The sequence below is a fragment of the Hemiscyllium ocellatum genome, chromosome 14 (genome assembly GCF_020745735.1).
Source record: "Hemiscyllium ocellatum isolate sHemOce1 chromosome 14, sHemOce1.pat.X.cur, whole genome shotgun sequence".
NCBI classification, from domain to species: Eukaryota; Metazoa; Chordata; class Chondrichthyes; order Orectolobiformes; family Hemiscylliidae; genus Hemiscyllium; species Hemiscyllium ocellatum.
This window is the reverse complement of record NC_083414.1, coordinates 27463220-27484384: the sequence shown is the minus strand read 5'-3', so window position 1 is coordinate 27484384 and position 21165 is coordinate 27463220. Positions and strand designations below refer to the sequence as shown.

Genomic DNA, 21165 nt, shown 5'->3' with positions numbered 1-21165 from the left:
AAAATGTGCCTTTTTTCACCAATTCTCAAACACCTGTAGTTCTTGAGTCATTTGTTTGAATTTTTAAGCTAATTACTGAGTCCATGATTTAAATTGTGTAATGTTTTGCCATTTTCAGCAGTAGGAAGTGTGTTTTGGTTGTCAGCAGATGCTATGAGTCAATTTACAAGACAGTTTTCATGTATCGTACAGTTGGGGTTTCTTTTAGGAAAAGTTTACGCTGATGGCAATGCAAGCATATGTAATGGAGAGCATGGCTTACTTGACTGCAGGAATGATGGACCGTCCAGGAGAGCCAGATTGCTCTGTGGAAGCAGCCATGGTGAAGGTAGTAAACTCAAATTTGACATTATGTTTATGAAATTTGTTTAAATTGTTCCATTTGTGACATTTGAGCAGGAAGGGGAGAAAGTTATATAAAAGTGTCATTTTATTTACGGGTTACTTTAAATGTGCATACCTTTTGTATTTAATTTTACCATGTCAATAACCAAATATCATGTGGAGACCTGTAAAATGTCAACTGAATGTAATGTCAAAATACGAACTATATAACTGGATTGAACAACTGTGGATGTGATTAAAATGATCCTTGCCAGGCCCCAAGCACAGGTTGGGAGTTAGGAAAAAATATTGCTTTCCTCCCATTTTGTTGTCAGTGGCCAGTCACAGAACATGACATTTTTTTCAGCTATTAATAACAAAATATTGAATAATGATGTTGCTGTTTTATATTACATACATCACAAACTGATAATTGAGCCACAAAGGACCATCATCGTAACTTTGTTCTTTTTTATTGTAATTACAACTTCTTCCAAATGTCGTTAAACTCCAACAACTTTTAAAATAAACTTACATTTTTTGCTGCTACGTGTAACTAGTTTCATAACCATGTACACAATGTGTCTTAATTTGGATGATTCCTAACTGAGTCAGTACTTTGGTCAGATTTACAGTTCTGAGGGTGCCTGGATATGCATCAGTGAGGCTTTGCAAATTCTGGGAGGCCTTGGCTATATGAAAGATTACCCCTATGAGCGATTCCTCAGGGATTGCCGAATTCTTCTAATTTTTGAGGTAAGCTAAATGGCCTTAGTTATCATTAAGTGCATCAAATCAGCTGAAATGACATTGACAGCAAGACCTGACCACTCCTAATATCTTGACACACACATAGTGGTCCATGGTACTGCCCTTCCTAACATAGGGTGCTGTACCAACCTTGTTGGAAGTGGCATGTGCCATTCAAAGTCTTTGTGTAACACATAACACTTGGAGTAGTGATGCCATAGAGCCCAGTCTTTGTGTTTTGTCAGATCAGTGGAGGTTAATATTTCAAATGCATATTGCTAAATCTCAATTTCAGTAAATGTGGTGTTGATTGAAAATATAAATCCCTGGAATGGCATGATATGCATTTTAAACAATAACAGAAATTAATATAAGCATCACTCAATGTGATCAACAACATGGCTGAAGTATTTGATAGCACTCTCAAATTGCCGAAAGCTGACCACTCTGGGAATAGATTTGGATTATACAAAGTATATAATGAATTATTAAATAGGTGAACAATTAAAATTTGTAATTGTTTTTCTACTAGTTGAAGTACAAAATGTATCTTGTAACAGCTATTTTTAACATTTTATTGGGCTGCTTCTATGATCTTTGAATGTATCGATTTCATTTTTTCCATGTATTGCAGGGGACTAATGAAATTCTCCGGATGTATGTAGCCTTGACTGGTTTGCAGCATGCAGGAAAACTCCTTACCGAGAAAATAAAGTATGTGGGTCTTAAGTAATTTTCACTTTGACTTAAAGATTCTCCTTTTCAATTACATCCCAAAACTAATCCATGCTTGCCCAGATACTGAGAATTGACAGTGCAGAATTTGTTGCACTTACCTTCATATTGAGACAACTATGAATAATGTTGCAGAGACCTTTGATTCTAGTTTACTGAACCTTGATCCTAGTGCTGGTGCAGCTTATTATACTAATTTTAACCATAAACGTTTAATTAATTTTACCAATTTCTCTGAAAAAAGGAAATTGAAGCTGATTCAAGATGTGTTTAATCTATAATTACAGCATTGATGAACATTCAAACTGGTGGAAATCACGAAATAAAAGTGAAATTCCTGGAGAAGGGCCAGATTAAGATTTACAATAATAAAACACAGTGGAGGTTGAATTTTGAACCTAACAGAAGCCAAAAATGCAATTTTATTATAATAATTTGCAAAATATGATCGTGTAACAAAGATTAAAAATTTTGTGAAAGTGTTGAATGGTGTTGGTGCAGTTCTTGGATGACAGTTCCATTAAGAATTCAGGAAATCTGTATCAAATGAAAATGTAAGGATGCTAAAGTAAGGAATTTAGGGTAAATGGGCTAATACTTGAAGTTTTCATTTCATTATTTTGAGATCTGCATGGATTGTGGAAGTTCAGTATTTCCAGTATCTTAAATACATTGAACATGTATAATGTGTCATTGGAGAATGGGATGAAGGAGCTGCTGCCTACGAAGAGGAGTGTGTTCTTTCATATCTATTTTTGATAAGTGTGAAAATTTCCTTTCTCTTAGATTTTTTGGACCCATTGTATAAACACTTGATGTCCTATTTTAAAAGTTTTTGAAAAAGAATTTTGTGGTTTAAGTACTTACCTCCCTGATGCGCAGTTGCATTATTATTGATCAAAGTGAAAGACCATAAGTGATATAAGATGACCACTTAATGTAGTTAACTGCTTTACCATTTTTCTAAGTTACAGAATAGTATTATGGACTGTATGCTTAAAACAAGAAGCAAACCACAAACTTAAAATTAACAAAGGTGTACATATTTCTCTTTCCTATAGATTAATGTCTTGAACTGGTTAGTTAATGACTTTAGATTCCAGTAATTGCGCCATCATATTTGAAGTTTTAATGAAGTTGTTACTTTTGGGATAAAATTAACAATAAACACTTTGGCCTTCTATTCAGATGGCTGAGAGTGAAGCGTTAATACAAAGTTTAAAAGCATCCCTACCTTGATATTTGATGCACAAGAACACAATTGTGAGCAGCTCAAGCAGACTCTGCCATTTGATAAGATCATAGCTGGTCTGATTGTGACCTCAACTTCCCTTTCCTGTCTGATATAACTCTTGAGTTCATTGCTGATCAAAAATCTATCTAACTCGACCTTCAATGATCCAGCCTCCCAGTGCTCTCTGTGAAATAGAAGTACGCAAACTAAGCAACCTTCTTAGAGAAAAAAAACTTTTCCCCTTACTGGTAAAGGGGTACCACTAATATTTAAAATCGTTATGCCAGACTGCCACCCCCACCCCACACCAACCAAAAAAAAAGCAAACATAATTCCTCAACCAGCACCACTAAACAAGATTAATTTATTCATCGTCCATCCCATTCCAGTCTATAGTCATCCAGTTTGCAAGGTCCTTTTGCCCTGTCTGTTACATGTGTAACAGTATAACTTTAAATTTATTGGCATTGAAGTTTGACTTATTTCTGTTGAACATTTTGTTACAGTTTTTGTGGTTCTTTCAGAGCGATGAAGAGAGGAAACATTGGAGCAGTGTTGGAAATTTTAGGAAAAAGACTAGGAAGTACCTTTTTCAAAGAAGTGGATTATGGTCTCACTGGCAAAAATGGTGTCGTGCACCCCAGTTTGGAGGTACTTATCGCTATAAAATTACTATTACATGTTTTAGTCTAAAACTGATTTGTCTTGGAATATAATTTTCCATTTGTCATCTCAATAATTAATAGAACCAACATTCAGTTGTTACTTAGCATCTTGAGAGAAGCATACAGATCTCTGTCAAAGATTCTCGTGTGCAGTCAGATAAACCAGCTGACAATGAGTGAACTGTATTTTGAACTTAAACTTCAACATAGTTTCACAGAATGTTTACAGCACAGGAGGAGACCACGTGACCTCTTGTGCCTCTGCTGAGTTGCTTAAAAAACTGTTTAGATACTCACTCAAACCTTTTTCCGTTTGCCTGCGATTGGTTTTTTTTCTCTTGGCTTTCCCCTTTGAAAGCCGTGATTGAATGTGCCTCCACCAAATCTTGAATGCATTCCAAATGCTAACTTTCAGGCTCATATACTAACCATAGCTCACATACTTGCATCATTTCCTTAGCTGCAACAGTCATTTTCATACTCATTTCAAGTAACATAAAGGCAGAGTGCCTGGTGATACAACTTTGTCAGCCATTGTCTGCGAGGCAGGATTATGCTGGAACATTACAACCTGCCCTACATCACCCCTTCCATGATGCTAATAGTAAATTTCCATCATGTAGTTGGTTAAAAATATAAGATACTATATTTTAAAAGTTACAGGCAATGCCCTGGCTATTGCTAACCTGCATCTAAACATTTCTGATTTGGATACATGGCAGAAACACTGGCAATTTTTGGGAAGGTTTTTGTTTGCCTCCTGTATGTCCTGTGATCAGTTTGTAAAGAACTGGTCTGCAATATTATTACGTGACAACATGCAATATTATAAATCAGTTCTTTTCGAAGATTTCCCTGTTTTGCGTAAATAGAAGTTCCTTGTGTGAAGGTTGATTTGAAGTCTTCCATGCATGCTGATTAGTTTCCACATGTGGGTATCTAGCTGACTCAAAGGAAGTAACGGTATTTGGAATCAGGCAGGCACCGCCTATTTTCGTGCTAAGATGCATTATATTGTAGAATTTGGGTTATCTGATTTATTTTTCACATGGTTACATTCTGTTAAGATCAAGTCATTTTTCACTAACTTGATTGAACTTAATCTACCACCTAGAAATACTGGGTGGTAGATAAGAACAGTGCAGCTAATATGTGTGTGTGTGTGTGTGTGTGAGAGTGTGTGTGAGAGTGTGTGTGTGTGTGTGTGAGAGAGAGAGAGAGAGAAACTCTGAAAGGTGTTCAATAAAATACCTTATATTAAGCTTGTTTACAAAACTGACAACCATTAGATGGAAAGAGATAGCAGTGCAGTGTCATGTCATTGAAACCAAATAGTGTTTTCCAAATTTTTGGCATACTATCCTTTTTGTGACTAAAGGTGATAGAGACAGTAACGTTGTGAACATATATTAAAAGAAATACTTGAATTCTTTTCCTACAGGACAGTGCCAAAAAATTGGAAGAGAATGTGTATTATCTGGGAAGCACAGTGGAAAACGTATTGTACAGATATGGCAAGGTAATTAGGACATGGCTGTTATTTAAGAGCAAGGCCATGTTTTTGAGGGCGTAAAACATTTTGTTATCAAATGTTCCAGTAAACAATTCATTGAATAAATGCAGTCTTTTACTCTTGTTGGGATGGGTAACTTTAAAAAAATATTTATCAACCTGTTTTGGGAATGAAAGATTTGTTCTTGAGGGCCACAATGTAGTGACCACAATTTATAATTACACATTTGGTTTTAAATATAAGTGCAAGAATTTACAGTTGAGAGATGAATTATACAGTCCAGTTCAATTGTGTGAAATACTGGACTTCACTTTTTGTTCACTTAGGTCTTGTTTAAGAGAACAATTCCTGAAAAGAAAGCAGCAAGTGTAGGGCAAATTGAATGAGAAACTGACCAGTTCAGGGCAGACTATTTGCAAGGAGCAAATGATAAAAAGAGAAACTAGTGGTAAAGCCACAACCAAAAAGAGAGTGCGCAGACATTAGACTCAATGATTGAAATAAACCAAAAAATCCTTGTCATAGAGATGTACAACATGGAAACAAACTCTTTGGTCCAACTTGTCCATGACGACCAGCTATCCCAACCCAATCTAGTCCCACCTGCCAGCACCAGGCCCATATCCCTCCAAACCTTTCCTATTCGTATTCCCATCTAGATGCCTTTTAAATGTTGCAATTGTACCAGCCTCCACCACTTTCTTTGGCAGTCATTCCATACATGTATCACCCTCTGCATGAAAAAGTTGCCCTGTAGGTCTCTTTTATATCTTTCCCCTCTCTATGCCCTCTACTTCTGAATTTCCCCACGCCAGGGAAGAGACTTTGTCTTAGTTAAATTAGTTTGTTTTAAAACTGAAAATCATTGCATCCAGGAGAAATGCAGCCACAAGGGAAGGGATCTTTTTTAAATTATCTACACTGCAACTAACTGGGGCTGGCTATTGTGTGGGGGTTGGGCATTGGTGCATAAAGGAGTCTCAATCCATCTGATCTTAGCCAGAAAATTTATACTTTGGGATTTCCTGTCTGGAACTGTAACAAATTAGAGAACATCATGAAGAATCTGGTTGTGTGTAGTATAAAGTATTATAAAATGTGTATAAACCAATAGACTCTCTTTACAAGTATTGCATCCTAAAAAATGGCCCAGTAATGATCTTTACAATCTGTAATAATCTGGTTCTGGGTGTTGGGGGTAGCTGCCTGGACATTTTTTGAATGATAACAATTTGTACTTCTACTAAGCAATTGTCACATTTTTCCTTCTCATTCATAATGTACTTCCATCATCAAGCAGCTTCAAGACTGGAGAATTTGCCAGACCATAGCTAGTCATGTGTCAAGGTTCAACACCAGGAGTTGTAAACATGGTTTTGTGCAACATAAATTGAGATGAAGCACATTTATTGTGGAGAACATAGATCTTACCTGTTTGGCTGATTCCATTTGCTTTGGCATTATTGTAGTCTTCATTGCTGCTCATGGTTCTTGTGCTTTATGTGAGTGTATGCCATGGCCTTATGACATAAAGAACATCTTTACATGGAAACATTACACTGCTACTTATAGAAGATGAAGATCATTTGGAAACTGACCTAAACAAGCTTAATGAAAGATTTAAACTGTTGCAATTTGGGAATCCTCTGGGGAGAAAGGCATATTGCACCTGGATGCATTCTGTCCCAACAACAGGACAAAAGTATCAGAGGTAGTGACCCAGTGGTAGGAAGAAGTTGCTCTGGAGTCCTCAACATTGACTCAGGATCCTATGAAGTCTCATTTCATCAGATTAAACTGTTCAAGGAAATGTCTTGCTTGTTCCCACCTGCCAGCCCTCCTGGCTGATGAATTTGAATATTCCAAGTTGAACACGAGTTGAAAACAACAGAGTGTGGCAAGGGCATAGAATTTGCTCTGGCTAGGTTATATCAATGGCCATCAGAGAGTGGCTTGGTCACTCTGCTATTGACCAAGCTAGATGAGAGTTAAAGGGCATAGCTGCATGGTCTGCAGCAGGCACTGAAGTAATAATGTTGGGAAAAACATTTGTGACCCCATCCAAAGAAGAGAATCCCCTATAGTGTGGAAGTAAGCCATTCAACTCCTTGAGTCCATACTGACCCTCTGAAGAGTAGCCTACCCAAACCCACCGCCGCACTATCCCTCAACATTGTGCAACTTAGCAAGGCCAGTCCACCTAACCTGCACATCTTTGGACATCCTTACCAACGTACTTGACACATTTGCGTCTATCCATCTCCTTATTAGCAGGAGTAACTACCACACATCCTTGTGGAAACAAAGTCTCATCTTCAAGTTGAGGGTGCCTTCCATCATGTATGTTATATAGCGGTATCAGCATGCTATATAAGATAGATTTCGAAAGGATCAAAACTCCGAAGTGGGCATCATCACAGAATTGCAATCAATCATAAATCCTAACCTCATAGCCTAGGATAACAAAAATCTATCTATCTTTGCACTGAGGGTGGTCGGTGCCTGATATGCTTTGCCAACAGAGGTGGTAGAGGCAGGCATGATAATGTCATTTAAGATGCATCTAGACAGATACGTGAATGGACAAACAGCAAAAGGATACAGACCCTTAGAAAATAGGTCATAGGTTTAGATAGAGGATCTGGATCAGCGCAGGCTTGGAGGGTCGAAGGGTGTGTGCTTTGATTTTCTTTGTTCATTAACTTAAAAACATTGTGAGCCTGCTCCCACCACCTTTTCTGGAAGAATGTCCCAAAGACAGTTTTCTCTGAATAACTGCTGCTGCCAGACCTTTGGTGTTCCTGTAGCATTTTGTTTTGTTTGTGAATGTATCACCTAGGATTCTATCTAGTTGTAAGAGATTTATTATAATTGGCTATAGCAATAGCAAAAGCATATGAAATGGGATGCATAGCTAGGACGATCCAATCAATATAATACAAAAAACAGTAGTCTTCCTGTATAATATTTTGCTTTGACATTATCTATAATACCGTGTCTAGTTATAGTCTCCTCACATGGCCTATGTCATGGCAGCATGAGAAGTGGTTAAGAGATAGACTACAAAGTCTGATCTAATTTAAAAAATGCTCCTTTATCACAGTAATTTGGAGAGCTTTGGCCTTTTTTTTTAAACTCAAGTGTCCGTCTTAGGGAATTTTGTTTGTGGTTAAGCTAACAAAGTAATTTGATTCTATGAATGTGTATGAACTATTTGATTTGAATAGTAGAACATGTTGCATAAACATAAAGAATAATTACTTATGGGGAAAAAGCAAATGTTTGCTTTTCATACTGTAGTTTTTGAATTCTTTTCATATTTAACCAAATTACATTAAAAGATTGAAATGAGTAAACCTTTGCTACATTTCTTTTGAAGTTTCTCAAAAATATTGTGCCTCTTCCTCTTCAGACAATAGTAGAAGAGCAATTGGTAGTGAAGAGAGTGGCTGATATTCTCATTAACATTTATGCCATGACGGCAGTTATCTCGAGAGCTAGTCGTTCTATCAGCATTGGCCTTCGCAATCATGACCATGAGGTAGGTCCATACTATATTCAGTGAAAGTCAGCCACTTTAAATCAAGAGACTATCTGAAATTATATTCAATTTCTGAAATTCTGACACCAAAACCTTATTTTCATGAAGCATTTTAAATATTTAAAATTGCAATATGCACTAATTGTGTACCGTTTTACTTTGAGCAAGATGCTCTTTAAGAGTAAAAGGAAAAGAAGTTTTGAAAAATTATGTGTAAATAGGAATCTTTTCTCTGTTTCAACGGTTGCTGAATGCATCTAGATTAAGTCTCGTGGGAGAAGGAAAGCCGTTGTCTATAAAGTTCACATTAAGCCAACAGTCATATCTGACTATTACAGATGGTCTGTTGCTGTGAAATTTAATTGGGACTTATTTTCATTGTTGTTCCAAGTCAAAATCTTTTAATTATGGCCAGTTTATGACCTACCAAAGATTAAATGGGATGTGAAATTAATTTTAAAATTAATGAGGGAAGAAATAATGAAGTCACAGGGAAGTGAGGGCATGGAGGAAAATTAAAACACTGTGAACATATTGGGCCAAAAAAATTCACTTTTTTCCTTCTAAGCATTTTTAGATCTGTCATTCTAAGTGTATTTCCTTTATGTAGGTCCCTTTTGAATTTCTCTTCCATTCTTAATTTGACAATTATCTGCCCAAAAGTAACCTGGTTTTAAATCTGCTTCTATGTTTAAATGGTCTCTGGGGAGTGAACAGGCAGCTAGCCTGGGATAAATTGTTCAATGTTTTGTTTCTTTAAGTTACATACAATAATTCCTGGCTTCTGCTCAATGTGTCCCCCAACTGGGCAGGCAAAAGATTGCAATTCAGTGTGGCAATGGGGGAGGCAGGAGTAGAATTCCAGATATAAAACTTTTTTTTTGAAGAGTTTATAGTACAGCAGGAGGAACACCCACTGCCCCACATTCCAACACAATAGCATTATTGTAGCCCAAAAAATAATCTTGATTTAACAATGACTATGTTCCATTTATTTCATTCATTTCCTGCAATTGCCTATGTGGCACATAGAGTCGTAGAGATGTACAGCATGGAACAGACCCTTCAATCCGACCTGACCATGCCGACCAGATATCCCAACCCAATCTAGTCTCACCTGCCAGCACCCGGCCCATATCCCTCCAAACCCTTCCTATTCATATGCACATCCAAATGCGTCTTAAATGTTACAATTGTACCAGCCTCCACCACTTCCTCTGGCCGCTTATTGTGTACACGTACCACCCTCTGCGTGAAAAAGTTGCCCTTTAGGTCTCTTTTATATCTTGCCCCTCTCACCCTAAACCTATGCCCTCTAGTTCTGGACTCCCCGACCCTAGGGAAAAGACTTTGCCTATTTTACCCTATCCATGCCCCTCATAATTTTGTAAACCTCTATAAGATCACTCCTCAGCCTCCGACACGCCAGGGAAAACAGCCCCAGCCTGTTCAGCCTCTCCCTATATACTCCAACCCTGACAACATCCTTGTAAATCTTTTCTGAACCCTTTCAAGTTTCACAACATCTTTCCGATAGGAAGGAGACCAGAACTGCACGCAATATTCCAACAGTGGCCTAACCAATGTCCTGTACAGCCACATTAAAATATACCATATTTTTGGAAACAAAAGTACATTCTCCTAATCTTTGTGCTGTTCTTGCCAAATCATTGCTGTCAATTATTAATTCTTCCTTTTATGAAACTGATATTTATTATAATTTAGTCAATTATTATTCACCCAGTTATACATGTTCCAACTGATACTTTTTCTAATCCTCTACATCACATTTGCATGATTGATCTGGATGACTGATTATTGAGTTTTCTTATTCATTTGTATGAAATGGACCAATTCCAAGATGCCTCTGAGTTGGTAGTTGTTCAGTGGGCTACTTTTTCAAATTCAAATGCTAAGAATGTAAGAACCAGGAGCAGGAAGGCCATCTGGCCCTTCAAGTTTGCTCTGCCATTCATGGCTGATCTTTTTGTGGCCTCAGCTCCACTTACCCATTCTCTCACTATAAGCCTTAATTCCTTTGCTGTTCAAAAAATTATCTATCTTGCTTTAAAAACATTAAATGATGAAGCCTCAACTACTTCACTGGGTAGGGAGTTCCACAGATTCACAACCCTTTGGGTGAAGAAGTTCCTCCTGAATTCAGTCCAAACTTGTTCCCACTAATTTTGAGGCTGTTACAGTTTCACTCACCAGTGGAAATGACCTCCCTGCTCCTATCTTATCTATTCCCTTCATAATTTAATATATTTCTATAGGATCCCATCTCATTCTTCTAAATTCCAATGAATGTAATCCCACTCTACTCCATCTCTCCTCGTAAGCCAACCCCCTCAACTTCGGAATCAACCTAGTGAACCTCCTCTGCACTCCTCCCCTCTAGTACCAGTACATCCTTTCTCAAGGAGACCAAAATTGCAAGCAATACTTCATTTGATTATCTGATGAAATACTTTTCGCCCATGTCGTTTGGATAATCAAGGTTCCTTTCTATTAATGCAAATGGCCCAATTCTTGGCAGGTAGAAAATGCACATACATTGTACTGGACAATATAGTGACAACCATTTTCTGATTGGTTAAAGATTGCCCTGAGAAACTAATCAGTTAACCGGCCTGGGATTAAAGCTTAAACAGAGCTTGGCAATTTACTGTCAGTCATCATTACTGGTGCATTCTGCAAAGTAACATCTTTACAAATCAAAGTCCAGTCAAAGATTACACTTCTTTCATATAGTATAAATATTTCCCCATTGTTATTTCTTGCAAATTGTCCTGATGAATACCAGACTAAAACTTTAACAAGGTTTCAGTTTCTTTTTAATACTCCAACTAGGTAAGTGAGCTGATAATGACTTTTTTCCTTAAGCCTACAAAGTCCTCCCGTTATGTTTTGTGCTTTTAAACTATTAGTTTACTTCAGTTAATTTTAAATGCGTAGTTGATTTTCTGTCAAATAAATGGTGGATATTTTATCCATAATTCAATTTGGTCCTCTGTATAGAGCAGATAACTAAAGGAATCAGTGGTGTATCATACTTGGTTCCCTTCTTACGTTTGAACAGTTATGCATGTTAGAATTTGTAGGACTTCCAAATAATAATTTTAATTTATTCAAATGATTGCAAGCTGTACTTGGGTCTAATCAAACTTGCAAAGTAAATCACCACCTATACTGATTCCTAAAATTAAATATTTTGAAGAATTGTTTTTATTTAATAAACACACGATGTAAATTAGATGCCATCAGAGACTATGCACAAGAACATGAACTGCAGTGAACCATTTTTATGATGATAAGAAATACAATTTGACAGGTGGAGAGATAATGTTGGGAAGTTTGAGGATATAGAAGCGGGTATAGTAGATTTATTAAATAAGTGGGCAAGTCACAAAATAAAACAGATCCTAATTTTCTGGAGATTGATAATAGATGTAAAATTACAAAGAATCAGTTAAAGCATTCATCACAGGTCTACTTACCAGCCATAAATATAGTTTCTGTCACAATGCTGATTCAAATTGAAATTACTATCCAGTTCTTTCCAAAAATTATGCAAATTTTTTCATTAATAAATTTTAAACATGTTTGTTTGATATTTAGTTTACAGTGGCTGCAGGAGTTGAATTCAATATCTCTGTTGAATCGTATGCTTTTTTCCATTTCTGAAAGCATGCTTTAATGCTTTCCACAGGAGTAATAGAGAGACAGACAGCATCTGCTTCCTTTTTGGTTTGACATTATTTCCTGAAGGCTTTTCCAGATGTTCTTTGTTTCTCTCACCAGGTTTTACTTGCCAACACCTTTTGCTCTGAGGCCTATTTCCGGAATAATTACCTCTTGGCTCAGTTACAGAAAAGTGAGTTATTTCATTAATTAATTGATGGCAGTTGCTTCTAAGAACTGACTGTCTATTTCATGTGCATAAAACAGACCTTGGCATTTTGTTCTGAAACTAAAATCTGTAATCTGTGGTAATATAACTTAGGATATTTCCAATTACAAAGTTTAAACAATGTAAAACTAATATCCCATTTTAACAGAAAATAAAATAATCCAGGTTTTGAGAGGCTGATTTGTGGCTGGTGTCCCTTGTGCATGAAGTATCCAGTGAAACTGTGCTATAGGATGAATTAACTAAGCATTTATTCTGCGCAAGTTATCTAGCTTCCATCACTTACATCAGCTGGAGAACTATTGAAGGTGAAAAGTAGTAATAATGAACATTAAAATCAATCATTTCATTGTGAATTACATAAAGATGAAAAGATGTGGAAAATTACTTGAAACGCAAAGCATTCTTTTCATTCCTTCCTATTCTGCCCAATTAAAAATAACCACCTCCCTGGCAGAGGAATCTGAAGTATCATATTTCTTCTCATAGCAATTATATCTTAGATCCTTGTTATCAGAAAAAGGTTGCTAGGTTATAGAATGACCTATTGTGTTCTCAATCTCTGCAGCAGAATACCAATCCAAATAAGGAGACACTGTGAAAATGTAGCTGGCTACTGGTGTGTATCCAGCCAGCACTAGGTGCCATGATTTTGGCATCATTGCATTGGATTACAGGTTAAAGCATCTGCAATATATGAATTAATGAAGTTCTTATAGAACACACCAGATGATGTAAATTAGATGCCATCAGAGACTATGCACAAGAACATGAATTGCAGTGAACCATTCTTATGATGATAGGAAATACAGTTTGACAGGTGGAGAGATAATGATGTCGGGAAAATTGTGAGGATCTAGAAGGTAACAGTTATGAGGAGAGGCCAGGCCATGAAAGATTTTGAAAAACAAGAACTTCAAAATCGAGGCACTGTTTACCTGAGATCCAAGTCATTCAGTGAGTACTGCGTGACAAGTGAACAGTGCTTAACTTACACTAAGTCACAGGCAGGGTTGCCTTAATTTAAGGCAGGTAGAATGTGGGAGATGGGCCAAGTGTGAGTTAGAATAATCAAGACTAGTGTTAGTAATGACATGGATGAAAATGTCATCATGATTAGTTGATGATGAGTTGGAAATAGGTGGGTCTTGGGTAAATATCCAAAAACAGATCTGCACTAAAACGAAGGTTAAATATAGCATTCAGGTTGCAGACAGTCTGATTCAGCCTCAAAGGTACCAGAGAGAGGGGTAAAATTATTGATGACGGATCAGTATTGGATTTTAGTTAAGTAGTCTGGTAATTTTGACATGGCAGAGAGGGTGTCAAATGTTGGGAGCAATGTAGAGGTGGGTGTCATCATGTATATAAGGAAGTTGTTACATTTTCAGATGATATTGTCAAGTGGATGTCGATGAGAAATAGGAGGGGTCCAATAGTACCTTGTTGATGGATGCTAAATATAAATGTATGTGAAGGGAAGATAAGCCACTTGTGGTGATTCTCTAGCTACAATTAGATAAGAATGGAACCAGTCAAGTGCAGTACCATTCAATTGGATAATTTTTGAAGATGATAATGTTATCAATGGTAACATAAGCTGGAATCAGCTGCATTTCTCCCTAATATATTTGCAATTTTTTTTATCATTTAGATTCTTCTGAAAATCTTGACGACAGCATTAAGAAAATAGCACAGCAGGTGCTGGATAAGAGATCGTATATCTGCTCACATCCACTTGACCGAACGTTTTAGAACATAGAGTCAGTTTATGATCATAAGTGTGCATACAATATGGATATTAATGGCAAGCACTAATATAGAATTCAACTGTAAAAATTATGAAATACTTTATAAATTGTTTTGCAATATCATTCAGCACTTGTATTAACAAGTTTGAAGCAATTCTAAAAAAAAAATTACTTCAGTGGTAAAAAATGACTGAAAATTCATCACGGCTCAATATTCAAATGCAGCAGATATCAGTTTTATCAATGAAATGTACAAAAACACAGTCATAAACGATCAGGTCAGCTGCATGTCCATTTCTGTTTTTGGAGTGGATTAGAGTACTTCTGTCGCAGGTTTGTTTGTTTGGAACAGGTGGGTCTTCTCCATTTCCTCATTGCGTGGATTGAGTTTAGGATTGTAAATACTCGTGTGCTTATTGCAATATACACTGAAGAAAGACGGTGTAAAAATGGGTTAATATGAACTATACAAAATCAATGAAGTATGGCATTAGTGTAAGCTAAAGAAATCATTACAGGCTTCATCCAGGGATTAAGACTATTCGCTAAATTGGGAAATTAGAGTAGTAGGAAACTGAAATGAAGTGACAGCATCTGAGCTCGTAATGTAACACCTCTGGATCTGAGACCAGTGTTAAACTATCTTAGATTTATCGAGGATAAAAACTTCTCTCTGGTTATATGGATCTTTACTTTGTTCACTGATTATAAACTGTTGGCCTCTGCTGGTATTTAAGACCAATTAGTGGCAGGCTCTGATCAGTTAACTAAATGTACCTATCTGTTTCCCAAGAGGCTGCCAGCAGAGTTCATTAAATCCCAGCTTCAAAGAATTTGAAGTTCCTTTTACTCTGGACCAAAATCCTGGAACGTCTTTCTGAACAGCAATACTTCCACAAAGTGGATTGCAATGATTGTAGCTCAACACCACTTATGATAACCAAGGATGAACAAAACCGACCAAGTGATGCTCATATCCCTTGAAATAATATTTATTTCAAAACTGATATTTTACTCTCTTTTCCCATTGCCTCTTCTATAGGCAATTGCTTAATCAGAAATTGCTCCCGTTAGTGTGCAATATTATTAGCTGTTGTTCTGATGACTTAGTTTCAGCTTCTCACTAAGTGCCTTACCATTAATGAGGTTGCATGAATTACATGTAACTTTCAAAAGTTAAGCCAATTAATTTTGTGATTATTATTATAAAGTTTCAAATCAATTTTACCAAAGCGTCAGTATTATAGTCATGGTTCTCTTACTTGAAATCATTTCCTTTGAGATCAGCGAACTTTTTGTGCTCCATGTCGTACCGAGGAATTATATTTGCGTTTATTTTCCAGCTACGGTTAGCAGTTAAACCAGGGGCAAATCCTTTAGTGACTTCTGGTTGTTGTGGGGTTTTGCAGTTTATCAAATCTGCAACATCTGAGTAAGTTATTTGCTAGGGCAAAAATAATACATAAATTGATTTAGACTTTAATCAGAAAATTGAAGGCAATCTTTTAAAAAAAAATGCTGCACGCATTAGCAGTTCTATGCTCGGGGGAACATTGGGAAAATGTAAAGACTTCCAGAAATGTGTGTTTCACACTTCAGTATCCAGTATTTAATATGTTGTTTGTCTTGTTAAACCCCTATGTTCATCATTATCAATATTCATAATATACACCTCAGCAATTTGCTTCTATGAAACAGCTTGAACATACACTTGAAAAAACACTAAGGAAGCCAAATGGGAAATATCAGGAAGTGTGAGCAACAGTTGGAACATAGAAATTGGTTTTTGGAGGAGAATATGGGGGAATATTCAATCGTAATACTTCGGCAGCTGAAGAGACAATGGTGAGATGGAAGGGATGGCAAATAGAAATGGCCAGAACCAGGAATAAAGGAGTATAATAGTCAGTTTGAAACAGGATTAAGCCTCAGGGAAGGGGAAGATTACAGTAATTTAATCACCAGTATTGTCACTTTAAATTTGTTTCCTGGGAATTAGTTGGGTGAATGATATTTATGCCAAGAACAGGATACGGGCAAGAGAATTTTGGATAAGCTGATGATTATGAAATGTGGAGGCTTGGAGACTAGCTAGGACATTGTTGAAGTTATGGAACCTGGAGATAAAACAAAATGGATGAGTGTTTCAGTAGTAGATGGGCTGAAGCAGTGTGGAAATCCGCTACAACAAATGTTGCTGAATTTAGATAACATTTGTGATAGCATAAAGGGTTGGAAGTCCATCTTGGCATAGTGAAAGGTTACACAGTCAGGTACAGTAGATATTTTCTAATCAATCTATTTGTGTGTGGAGTCTGATGGTATTAAACATCCTGACTCAGTGATATTTCCAAATATTTCTGACAGCCGTGAGAGATGACAATGTAGTGTATACAGAATTAGGAATCAAGTTATTTTGAGGAGATTGATAATTCTGAAGGTAGTAGTATTCATTTACAATCTCGCATAAGTTAACATTGAGGACCAGGGAGGAATGTTGGTCTGTAATTTGCTGGCAATGGGTCACTCCAGTCAATGAGATGGGCTTAGAGAAACCATGAAGGGAAACAACACACTGGAAATAGACAAATATATAATTAGTGCAGGAGGGAGTCTGGGGAAAAACTACACAAATTATGAATGTGAAAACGTAGCCACGAGACTGGTCTGAATTTGCAGCTGCTTTTCTGATCTTTATACAACTTTTTAAAAATGCCCACTGCTGTCTTATATTGTGTGTTTAAAAAAAAAATTTTAACTTTCAAATAGTTAAATGCCAGTAGATGCAGTGCTAGCAATTTCTGAAATAGCAGGTAACCAATGCCAACCAGAGAGGGTGGAAGTGGTTAACTCTAAAAAGCGGCGCAAACCACTCAAAGAGCACTTGGGAATGGGCAAGAAATGGCCTTGTTGGCAATGTCCACATTCCATGAATGGAGAACATAAAGAAACTCTAGTCATTGAGTTAGCTTAATCACTGTATATTCAGATTATTCTAATTAGACAAACTTTTAAAAGCATTAGAAAGATGAGCAAAAAGTTTTTCAATTTGCATATTTCATCTAACTAATCTCAATTGAGAACCAAAGCCAAGGAAGAGATTGGCTGAAATAAAGACTCTTGTTTTAGTTCCTTAATGACACAGTTTGCTGAAGTGCAAGAATGGTAATGAAACAAGGTCAATATTTCTCAGACTAATGCACAAAAAGGATATATCATAACCCCTATATTTTTCAACACAATGCAGAGTTATACAACATAGAAACAGACCCTTTGGTCCAACCCGTCCATGCTGACCAGATATCCCAACCCAATCTAGTCCCACCTGCCAGCACCCAGCTCATATCCCTCCAAACCTTTCCTATTCATATACCCATCCAAATGCCTCTTAAATGTTGCAGTTGTACCAGCCTCCACCACATCCTCTGGCAGCTCATGCCATACACATACCACCCTCTGCGTGAAAAAGTTGCCCCTTTGGTCTCTTTTATATCTTTCCCCTCTCACCCTAAACCTATGCCCTCTAGTTCTGGACTCCCCGACCCCAGGAAAAAGACTTTGCCTATTTATCCTATCCATGCCCCTCATAATTTTGTAAACTTCTGTAAGGTCACCCCTCAGCCTCCGACGCTCCAGGGAAAACAGCCCCAGTCTGTTCAACCTCTCCCTGTAGCTCAGATCCTCCAACCCTGGCAACATCCTTGTAAATCAAGTTTCACAACATCTTTCTGATAGGAAGGAGACCAGAATTGCACACAATATTCCAACAGTGGCGTAACCAATGTCCTGTACAGCCGCAACATGACCTCCCAACTCCTCCAACGCATAAAGCCATGTTGACTATCCCGAATAAGTCCTTGCCTTTCCAAATACATGTACATCCTGTCCCTCAGGATTCCCTCCAACAACTTGCCCACCACCGAGGTCAGGCTCACTGGTCTATAGTTCCCTGGCTTGTCCTTACCACCCTTCTTAAACAGTGGCACCATGTTTACCAACCTCTAGTCTTCCAGCTTCTACCTGTAACTATCGATGAAGATAGCAATAAACTGCTATGGTCAGACATTTTTAAATGGGTTTGGGTTATGTCTGAGAACCTCTAAAAATTAAAAATGAAGTGAAATTGGAACAGTATTATGATTTGAGTCAACTAACTACGGGAGAATCAAAGTAAATGAATCTCATTTAGCAATTATAATGCATTATGACTGTCTCGTGAAGTATGTTCAAAACATTTTAAGAGGCAATATATATCTTGGTTTGACAGTGGTGAATGACCCAAATAACAGCAAATCGATATCATTCAATTCATTAGTGTAGGCAGTCCTAAAATGGTCAAGTTCTAAATAGTCTTATTTAAAATACAGATGATTAGAGCAAAAAAATGCTTAAGATGAGAAATATATAACATACATTGAGATCTGTTTGCTGACACCAATGAATGTGCATAATATTAAAATGACCAGTGAACATTAAAAGTAAAATTGTACTTGAATTACCATTGTAGAATACCATTTTCATAATATTTGTTAAAATTGTATGTTTAATTGCTATTTTTTATCCACATGCTGATTACTGCACATGTACAGGATACTAAACTTTTAAAACTTAATATAAAGGTTACATTCATTTTGTGGTTTTTTTCCCTGTGACCAGATATGTTCCTTCATTAAAATAGTATCTAATTGGTATTTGGTAATATTTGTAACTATAAGACATTGATGCTAACACAAACGCTTCTTGGGGTCAGCAAGTGTGGCTGTTACATGTTCACATATCAAGGAACTTTTGTACTGTGAAGGGTGGAACAGTTGTGCAGGATCAAGGCTGAGCCTGCGAGATAAATGTAGATAGGATTAATAGTACAAACAAACCATCACTCATAATAGACTGTCAAGTTATTTCAGAATAAATCTGAGGGCAGAAATTTGAAAATATTACTGTGATGAATATATGGATGAGCATCAATATGTGAGTTGTTACATAAGCATGTAGATCTAGAATATAGAACACCAGCAAGACAGTCTTTCAGTTCTGTAATTGTAGTAGAGGCAGAATTGAAAACCCACCAAAGGTAGCATGGAGTGAAAAGATAGGCATAAAATAATTGATATAGTAACTGATATTGTTCTAGATATTTCAAGGAAACTTGTGAGTGATGTATAATTGAAATGGCATTAACTCAACTACAATTAACAGCTTCAGTTTAAGTTAGTTGGAATTGAAGATTTGTTAAAAGGGATCAATATTAATTGATCAATACTATTCATCCCAGAGTACTAAGATACCAATAGATTTATGAGAGCCTGGTAATCGCAATGAAGTTGAATGAACACTTGAGAAACTCCATGTACACTGGAAACTGACTGTGAAGTACATTTTCAAAAAAAGTGACAAAACTGATACATGCAATAATTTTGCACTGATACTAAAAGTTATGGAGTTGACTTGACCAACTTAATTTTTTTTGAGGAAATAAAATCTGCAGTAGACTAAATTGATCAAATTAGGTATGCCAAGATTGCCATTAAAGACTTGTCAAAGTAAATCATGCCAGGTTACTACCCCATGGTCATTGCAAGATTGAGTTAAAATGAAGAATTTTGTTGAAAAACAGAAAGGTACATTTGTTAGACTAGTTATACTGCTGTTTAAGGCAGCATCACAAGAATTGTTTGAACAAGTTTCAAACTTATACTAACATTGAATTTAGAAACTGTCATCTCAGTGAGGTAATTAATTCTGAAGAAGCAGCTTACAAACTAATGAGTTTAACCAAACAATTAAGTGGAACAATGGACAAATTTTTAAAAGTCCAGTTATGTAATATAAAAATCAGTAAAGTGAATAGAATGTTGAAATATGTAGACTTAGCTCTGAATCATAAACAGTATCATATCAGACTGCAACTCTAATCTTAAACCAAGAATACAGTCTCCAAACCAATTACCTGTGTTAAGGAATTGATGATATTGACACAAAATATGGAGCAATATTTTAAAAATTGAGAAATACAAAAATGATACAGGTTCAAATCAGTAAAATTTTAGGACTTTGCGTAAGCAGCAGATTTGCATTAATTCTCAAATACAAGAGCAAGGAAAAATAGACAATAGGTGCAGGAGTAGGCCATTCTGTCCTTCGAGCCTGCACCACCATTCAATATGATCATGGCTGATCATCCTTAATCAGTATCCTGTTCCTGCCTTATCTCCATAACCCTTGATTCCACTATCCTTGAGAGCTCTATCCAACTCTTTCTTAAATGAATCCAGTGATTGGACCGCCACTGCTCTCTGGGGCAGAGCATTCCACACAGCCATCATTGAAGAAGTTTCTCCTATCTCTGTCCTAAATGGTCTACCCTGTATTTTTAAGCTGTGTCCTCTGGTTTGGGACTCACCCATCAGCGGAAACATGCTTCCTGCCAGCCGAGTGTCCAAACCTTGAATAATCTTACATGTCTCAATCAGATCCCCTCTCAGTCTTCTAAACTCAAGGGTATACAAACCCAGTCGCTCCAGTCTTTTAGTGTAAGGTAATGCCGCCATTCCAGGAATTGACCTCGTGAACCTACGCTGCACTCCCTCAATAGCCAGAATGTCTTTCCTCAAATTTGGAGATCAGAACTGCACACAGTACTCCAGGTGTGGTCTCACCAGGGCCCTGCACAGCTGCAGAAGAACCTCTTTGCTTCTATACTCAATCCCTCTTTTTATGAAGGCCAGCATGCTATTAG

At 36.9% G+C, this 21165-nt stretch overlaps 2 protein-coding genes across 2 annotated transcripts in view; one reads left to right on the top strand and one right to left on the bottom strand.

The window, feature by feature from the left end:
* The window catches only part of acad9 (acyl-CoA dehydrogenase family, member 9), a 48420-nt gene extending 32970 nt beyond the window's left edge, over positions 1-15450 (top strand). Inside the window, exons 11-18 of the mRNA XM_060835544.1 lie at positions 209-328; positions 952-1080; positions 1709-1788; positions 3568-3694; positions 5150-5227; positions 8634-8762; positions 12567-12639; positions 14330-15450. Of these exons, the coding sequence (XP_060691527.1) occupies positions 209-328; positions 952-1080; positions 1709-1788; positions 3568-3694; positions 5150-5227; positions 8634-8762; positions 12567-12639; positions 14330-14430 (837 nt within the window). The 3' untranslated portion in view covers positions 14431-15450. The remainder of the gene's footprint in view (positions 1-208; positions 329-951; positions 1081-1708; positions 1789-3567; positions 3695-5149; positions 5228-8633; positions 8763-12566; positions 12640-14329) is intronic.
* A 234-nt stretch (positions 15451-15684) lies between these two features.
* Positions 15685-21165, bottom strand: part of cfap92 (cilia and flagella associated protein 92 (putative)) — a 77660-nt gene continuing 72179 nt past the window's right edge. The window contains exon 15 of the mRNA XM_060835845.1: positions 15685-15870. Within this exon, the coding sequence (XP_060691828.1) occupies positions 15685-15870 (186 nt within the window). The remainder of the gene's footprint in view (positions 15871-21165) is intronic.